Source organism: Tupaia chinensis, unplaced genomic scaffold (assembly GCF_000334495.1).
Source record: "Tupaia chinensis unplaced genomic scaffold, TupChi_1.0 Scaffold140086_1, whole genome shotgun sequence".
Lineage (NCBI taxonomy): Eukaryota > Metazoa > Chordata > Mammalia > Scandentia > Tupaiidae > Tupaia > Tupaia belangeri.
The window spans coordinates 542,157-550,576 of NW_006199965.1; the positions used below are offsets into that span (position 1 = coordinate 542,157).

Sequence of the window (8,420 nt, forward strand, 5' to 3'; positions counted from 1 at the left end):
TCCCATCACCCTCCATTAGATCCTGCTGCACTGGCAGCAATAAAGCTCAGTTAAATTAATCCACCTACCTAGTCATTCATTGCTTCATCAATGAACACCTATTATGTGTTCCTAGCACTAGGGAGCATGAGCTAGTTAGGCCTAATGCCAGCCCTCATGGAGCTTGCAGTCCGGTGAAGGAGCTGGTGGGCAGATGGACACTGAACAGGTACAAGAGGCAGCCTGCCAGGTGGGGATCAGTGCCTGAGAGAAGCAAAGCAAGGAAGAGGGCATAAAGTTGGGAGGGGGGAGTTGATTTTAAATAGGACGCTCAGTGAGGGCTTCACTGAGAAGGTGACATTTAGACAAAGCTCCCAAGGAGGTGAGGGTCTTGAACATGCTGATGGGAGGTCCCTGCCAGACAGAGGAAACAGCAGGTGCAAAGGTCCTGAGGTGGGAGTGAGCCCTGCAGATTTAGGAACAGCGAAGAGTCCAGTATGGCTGGAGTAGAGGGAGGGAGGGAGGGAGGGGGAAAGGAGTGGGAAATAAGGTTGGAGAGGGCAGATGGCACAGGCCCTTGGAGGCCACTGTGAAGGATGAATCCCTGAAGTGTACGCAATTTAGGGGGCTATCCTTAAGAAAAATAAATCAGGGGCTGGCAGGTGACATGGTGGTTGGGGTGCTGAACTTCCACATGGCTAACTGTGGTTCAAGTCCTAGACGTGGTAGCTTGCTTTCTCTCTCTCTCTCTCTCGTCAAATTAAAAATAACAACAATGATAATGATGAATAAAATTAAATAATTATTTTTAAAAGAAGAAAAATAAATCAAAGGTACACATATGAGATTCAATTTGGGGCCTTGGAAAGGGCCTGTGTAAGGGAGGGGCCTGGACACCCCAGCTCTGCTCGTCTTGCTGTAAATCCCCCGCTGGCTGCGGTGACTGGCTTTTGCTCAGAATAGGAGGGAGCAGTAGGAGAGTTTCAGCCAGAAGGTGTCATGTCCTGACAACCTTTTGAACAGGCTTCTTCAGCTGCAGAGTGGAGGGTGAACTGGGGGAGGGTGGTGGGCAGGGAAGAAAGCTGGGACACCAGAGAACAACCTGGACAGGTAATGGCAGCCGAGGGGTGGACAGTGGTCAGATTCTGAAGGTAGCGCTGATAAGATCTGGATGGGGTAGGAGGTGAGGGGTGGAAGAAGAAAAGCAGAAGGGCTGCCCCCAAGATTGGAGATTTCAGGCCTAATCACATCATAGGCCCCATTTGGGAGGCCAGGGCATTATTGTTCCTGGTGAAGGCACCATATTTCTGAGCTATACCATCCCCTGGGGTAGGCTTTTCATTAATCCCACTTTACAGATAAAGAAACCCAAACTCAGAGAGGTAAAGTAATTTGCCAAGGTCACACAGCCAGTAAATGGCAGTCTGGATGCAAACCAGGTCTTAGCAACTCCAAAGTCAAAATCTGTTTTGACACACAAGAAAAAGCAAGGTTTGTCAGCCCTAGGAGCATGTCCAGCAGGAGAGGCAGTTCCTGAACTTGAGGCATGTTCCAGCAACCAGAGGCTCCTGGGACAGCGTCATACTTGCCATGGGGGAAAAAACAAACAAACAAAACTACAAAGAAAGTGCTCAGCCTCCTGCTCCCTGCTCCTCCTCTACTCCTTCCTACACCTGTTCCCGATCCACCTGCTGGAAGATCTCAGTTGTAATCTTGGGGAAATGTTTTTGGCATCTCTCAAGTTTTCTTAATTCACTGACAAGGTAATGACCGCCTTGATCCATTATACACATTTTCCAAAGCAGTTTTTACATTAGAATGCAAAGCAGGCGCCTCTGGTTTAGAGAAAACCTGAGATTCCTGGGATTTAATCTTCTAACAGATTTAGCCCTAAATACAATTCATTGCGTTTAAACTGATGTGAACTGATGGTCCCGGACGCATCTACTCAGCAAGCATGGCATCCAGGTGAGCTCCCCACCATCACGGTAATCCATGGGGCGTGAATTGACATTTGTATTATTATCATTATGGATCTGAAGGGTCTTACCCCACTGCATGGGATGTCCAGTTCTACGGTAGTTTACTTAGAGTAGTTCATGCCACTTCCTCCCACTTGCTTGGCGCCTGAGAGAAATAAACACATCCTCGAAAGCCCAAGACTTGTGACTCTTTCACCATCTTGAGGCTTTGTTCTTTTCAACATGCCAGAACCTGGGAGGCCCAGCCACACACCCTTGTCCCCTCTTGTCCTCTCCCAGCCCTCTGATCCTGGCAGAAGCTGCAGACAGGAGCAGATATTTGATCTGTCATAGAAGCTGTAACACTACACTGCCCAGATTTTCAAGCCACTGGACGAAGGCTCATGTTCCAGCTAATCGAGGCCTCTCCAGCCTAGAGACCCCGTACCCAACCCATCCTCCCACCAAGAGACACTCACCCACAGCCCACACAGCCGAGAGAGAGGATACATAGGACATAGGACCTGCATGGTGGCAGGGGCCTCATTGAAATGACCCCTTTAGAGTCTTATCAGTGGCCTAGAAGGCACGTACTCTTGAAACCCTTCAGAGCTATCTAGACATCCCTCAGTCCTTGAACACTTGTGTCTCCTTGCCCTTTGGGGGCCTACTTTCTTTCTTTATCAGGCATTTAAAGAGAGTTTAGAAAGAGGCTGAGAATATTCCACAAGAGAAAGAGAACAGGTGACAATTAATGTGGCCTGCTGGTGTGTCCAGGACAAACCCGGTCACCACTCAACAAAGGTTGAGAGAGTGAAGTTACAAATGCAGCATTGAAAAAAAAGTGTTTTCTGCTACCAGAATAAAATCAGGCCCCAGAGACATACTATCGAGGAGGAGAAGGTGACAATGGTCCACACCATGCCCACAGATATACCAGAAAGCCCTCACCTTTTCTTGTAGAAAAGATCCTTCTTGCCCAGAGAACCGGTCAAAACTGTGCACTTGACTTGGTAAAATGCACCACGTCAGAAAATTAGTTACTGCAGGAAGTTAGACCCCAAGACCAAAACCAAGCTGTAGCAAACTGGGTCTGACCAGGGGTTCTTTACCAAGAGTGTTAGGGCTGTGGGCTGCCTGATGGTGGTGGTCACCAAAGCTGGGCCAGAAAATGGCACCAAGAATGGTCAGGCCTGGTGGACACCCTTTTTCCCCCAAAGGGTGGCCAGAGTCAGAGTCATGACCAGGGCAGGCCTAGAGGGGCCGAATAGGTCACCCAGTTCAACCTCCTCACTTTATAAACAGGGCACCTGAGGCCTGGAGAGAGGACAGGGAAGGTCACAGTTTAGTCACTGGGGCAGCTGGAAGGAGATCACCCCATGCTGACTTCTCCCCTCATCATGAAGCTACCACACACCTTAGACGCTCAGGGGCTGAAAGGCCATCCCCACCCTCACTTGGGGGATGACATCCAGAGGTCCCAGAACTCCCCAGGACATGAGGAATGAGACAGGCCACCTTTCAAACAGATCCCATTCCTCAGAAATGCCAAGAAACCTCGTCTTCCCAGGACAGCGGTTTCCAAACTTTTGTATTTTTAGCAGCAGAAGCTATCCTCCAAACAAAACCTTATGCAAAACCTCAAGCTACAAAACAGATCGGTAGCTGCTTGCCTGAGAGGGGCCTAGGCCAGCTCCAGGACACCCCCACCCCAACCCCGAGGGACTCCTTCCACAGGACCCTATACGGAGCTCTGAAACCCCAGGCCTTTGGGGGCCTTGTAGCCCTGGAGCTAAAGCAGCCAGATACGGTGGGCTCTTACTTAAGACCCCTGCAGGGTGTGGCTGGTCTCTGAGACCTGGACGACTTCGTTTTCCACCAGGGCCTGGCCCCCCTCCCCATTGAGCTGTCTCATGCGCAGGTTGATGGAGCCGTAAGTCTTCCTGGAGCCCCTGCCAGGGACGAAGGTTCGCCGGCGGTACAGTTCGCCCTTGCAAAGGGAGACCATGAGCAGCACCGACAGGAGCATGCCGCCCACCGTGAGCAGCCCCAGGCCCGCAATGATGCACTTGTCCAGGTGGGAGCCCAGGCGGGCATAGTACATCTCTAGTCTCTCCATCTCCCTCGCCGTCACTGTGTCCGGGTTGACGCGAGCCTCTCGGGGGATGGCGTACGCTGTCACCACCAGAAGGATTCCACTCACCAGGAAAACCAGGGCAGAAACAAAGCCGTAATCCACCGGGCGGCTCACAGGCTCCAGGCCCGGCCCCTCCTCTGAATGCAGGGAGAGATCATCCCGCTGGGATCGGGGCAGTGAGGGGACAGCCCCAGGGGGGCTGGGGGAGCTGCCCAGTCTGGCATCCCCAGGGTTCTGAAAACGAGTCTCGTGCTCCTCCGAGGAGAAGCAGGCATTCTCCACACCCTGCCTGGGTGGGGCTGCTGGGCCTGGAGGAGCTGGTCTCCTTGGGGCTTGGGGCCCATTGCTCAGTGTCTTCAGTTCCAGACCAGGGAAAGATGCCATTGGGAAGGAGGGCCCAGCTCATCCCTTGGCAGCTAGAAGAGAACACAGAGGCAGGTGAGTTTAGCAAACTCCACCAGTACTTGCTGGTGTCAGCAATGCACAGTGCCTTGATGCACAGAGGTGGAGACGAGGAACAGAGCAGCATGGTCTGTGGTGGGAGCCCACTCTACCAGTGACTGGCATGTGGCTTTGGGCAACTCCTCCTCTGGGCCCCACTTTCTTCATCCGTAAGGTGAAAGTAACGCCAGTCCTACTACTTCCTGGGCTGGTTTAGGGATTGAGACAACCCACATAAAGTACTCGGGGGCCAGTCCTGTAGCCTAGTGGTTAAGGAAGTGTGAGCCCACGTAGCCAGTGGTTTGAATCCCAGTCTGGTGGTTTCAGAAGTATGCCAGGTTCATGTGCGTACCCAGAATCCCAACAGAATGGAGCAATGGAGGAGAAGGAATTACAGCATGGTCATGCCCCATTGGGATATACTTTCTTTCTTGCTTTCTCTGTCTCGCTTTCCCTGAGAGCCTTCACACTCTGACAATTAAAAAAAAAATACTCAGAATCGTAAGTGCTCAGTAAGTATTAGCAGTGAGCTAATATTATAACAGAGGGGCTCTCAAGTTCAAATCCCAACTTCCCCACTTGAGCTTAGGCAAATTATGTGACTTCTTCAGATTCAGTGTTCTCATCTGTAAAAAGGGAATAAGCAAACTGCCTCCGCTCTATGGTCATTCTGAGGATTTCATAAAATAATGCACACAAGGCTCTGGGCAGTCCAAGTGAGCGGCACTGTTGTGTGAGGCAAGGGCGATGGGCTGCAGATGACAAGGTATGATGGGAATAAAGAGGAGAAAGTCAGAGAAGCTTCTGGGCATTGGCAGCCTTTGAGCTAGACCTCAGAGAATGAGTGGAAATCTCCCCAGGAGGGAGCAGGGATAAGGGCATTCTGGAAACAGGAAGGGAGGTTTCAGAGGGCAGCTGGGGCCAGCTCACATAGCACTGCGAAAGCCAGGAGCTGGGAGCCACAGGAGTCAAGGGCTTGGTGGGGGCAGTACCAGGCCTGCCTGGCTTTCAGAAGGCAGCAGGCCAGGTGGGTGGGAAGTGGCAGAGTAGGTGCTGGAGGTCCAGAGAGGAAGCTGGCTGGCTGAGAGGCCAAGAGGAGGAAGCAGATGTGAGCGCCATGACTGAGATGTCAGACGGTGGTGCACAGCAGAATGCCATGCTCTGTAGTGCTGTCGCATGTGGGAGGGTGCTGGTGTGCGTCCCAGAGACCTCACTCAGGACCGTGCACTTCTTTCTTTCTTTGTGTGTGTGTTTTAAGAATTATTTATTTAATTTTATTTGTTAGTATTATCTTTTAATTTGACCAGAGAGAGAGAGAAAGGGACAGTGAGAAAGCAAGGCAGACCCAGGACTTGAACCACAGTCGGCCACGTGGGAATCCAGCCCTGAATTACCACACTACCTGCCAGCCCCAGCACCATCCCTTATGTGTCCATGGTCCAGAACTGGCCGAGGCTGGGGCTGAATGGTGATGTTGGGGCCCTGGGAGGGTGTCTCTGCCTCTCTTATTCATGGAGAAAATAAATAAACTTTAAAAAAAAAAAAAAAGCCATGACTGAGGTTAAAGCCAAATGTCTTTATGTATGCAGCAGAGGGAGACCAGGACGAGGACAGGAGGGGTGTCAGTGAGAAGGAGCAGAGCACCCACCCTAGCACCTGAGAAGACACTGCACAGACAGGCAGCACACGTGCTTAACTCGGACCAGCCTACAGCCCGGCGGCCGTATTTGGCTCACAGAAATAGTGCTTTGTTCACGTCTGATCTATCCGTTACTTTTGTTGAGTTACTTGCCAATATTTAAGAAGCAAAAAGTTTTATATTTTAAATTTTGGATTCATGGCATTTCTTGCAAAATGAGAAACACTCAGCTGGAGTTCGTGATCGGGTCCTCCCTGAGGCACCTAGTCCTCCCACCACAGGTGCCACCTCAGCCTCCTGCCCGCCTGGCTATATCAGGCACACACTGATGACCTAAGGGGACATGCACCCAGGGTCCCAGGCACACAAGTCCCTACCCAGGGCAGAGACCCCTACATGCAGACTCACATGCTTTGGTGCATCTACATATATGTACATGATTCTCTGTGTGCTTATGCCCGAGTTTATTCTCTAGTGCTCTGTGGTTCGGTGTGAGTGTGAATAGGAGCAAACGAATGAATGAAATGACCGAATGAATGAAACTCAGAGAGCCTCAGGGCAGCAAGGCACGTTTTTCAATCGTTCCGACTTTCCTTCCAGTATGAACTTGCGTCAGACACCTCCTCTCAGCACACAGAGGGCCTTTCATCTGAGTACAAAGCCTGCTTCCACTTACAACCCATTATGAGCGCAATGTCCCTCTTTTCAGAGTCCCAATTTAGTAAACGTTTACTGAGCACCTACTACCTGTGGGGCCCTGCACCAGGCACTTTACTCAGGAGTATCTCGCGTGACCCTCACCAGCCCCGAGAGCAGCGATTGCTATCTCCATTTTATAACTGACCAACATTCCAAGCCATGGGTGAGGGGGGACCAGGACTGGGTGCAGGAGCTAGTTTCACTGGCAAACCTGTGAAGCACCCGCTGCTGGTCTGGTGTCGTCAGCCCACCCTCCTTCCCTGGCTCTGCCAGCCTTCATTCATAGACCTTCTACTTTATCCAGATGTTTAACAGCAACCGTGAGCACCTGGAGGGCAGGGGTATGTGCCAATCCTGCTGGGGCCCCAGCCTGCTGCCCAGACTACTCTAATGCTCACTGAACAGACAGGAGAGGTGTGTTGGTTGGTTTTTCACTACGGGCACCCGGAGAGTTTCCTGACTGTCCAGCCGCCAGGGCCCAGCAGTGGGCACAACGCAACTGCTCTGGCTATGGGCCCCCCACCTAGGCCCTCAGCACCTCCCACAGAACTTAGCCCCTAGGGTGGCCCAGGAACCCCTTTCCCAGACTGACATTAATGCCTCCATCAATCCCTGCCTCCCAGAGGAAACCCAGGGTACCCAAATTTGGAGCTGGGCTTTCTTTCACCCTGCAGGACCCAAAACTTTTTCCTTAAGCTGCTGGAGTGAGGGTCAGAGAAAAAGAAGGCTCCCTCTTCCCCAGAGTTAGGAGGTCTCCCTGTTTCTCTCATGCACAGGCCCAGAGATACCTACTAGGTACACAGGCCATGCCCAATTGCCTAAACGTAAGCAGAGACAGACAAATGGACATAGATGCTCCTGCCCACTGTTCACGCCCTACACCCCGCAATTTCATCTGCAGTCACACAGTCCTGAAAAGCACGCCCAGGTCCACACTCACTCCCCCAGAGGTGGGTCCCACATGCAGAACCCAGACACCAGCAGCCATCTGGTGTGGCCCACAGATCCTCAGGTCACATTGGTACCCATACCTCAAGGGGGGTAGGAATGGTTACACACACATACACACACACCTAGGACTGCTAAAGATCCAAGCCAGACCCAAGACCGGTGGGCCCGGCTACCCACCCACTGCGCGCACTGACAGCAGGCTAGACCGACGCACAGCCGGTGTGGGTGAAGCTTCACAAAACCCAATCGCAGACACACGCACGAGTTGTACACAAAGCCTCGGGGCGCGCAGATACGCACACGCAGGTCCACGCTGTTGTACCCGAAGTTCCGTGCAGAAAGCCTCAGCACCCCGGCTGCCCACTGCACCCGCGCGCCCGCCGTTCACACCCCCTGCTCCTGCCCTTGACCACAAACGCCGTGGGCCGGGCCAGGCCGGACCCGGCCGGGCGGCGCCCGCAACGGGACGACGAGGGAGGGCGGGCTCTGCGGGAGCCGGCGTGTCCCCGGGTCCCCTCACCGCGTGTCCTTCGGCGGGCCGAGAGGTCAGGCTAGCTGTCCTCCGCCGCCAGTCCCCGCCTCGGGCCCTCAGCCTCCAGCCGCCCCGGCAGGT

General features: G+C 52.9%; 1 protein-coding gene across 1 annotated transcript; it reads right to left on the bottom strand.

The window, feature by feature from the left end:
• Window positions 1-3,514: 3,514 nt before the first annotated feature.
• On the bottom strand, window positions 3,515-4,489 carry TMEM74B (transmembrane protein 74B). Its single transcript, XM_027765976.1, has one exon. It carries the CDS (start codon window positions 4,459-4,461, stop codon window positions 3,763-3,765), a length of 699 nt encoding a protein of 232 aa, XP_027621777.1. The 5' UTR covers window positions 4,462-4,489; the 3' UTR covers window positions 3,515-3,762.
• Window positions 4,490-8,420: the final 3,931 nt, after the last annotated feature.

What these genes read in the sequence shown, in the direction of transcription:
- TMEM74B (XM_027765976.1), bottom strand. Translation starts at nt 4,461, where the DNA reads ATGGCATCTTTCCCTGGTCTGGAACTGAAGACACTGAGCAATGGGCCC.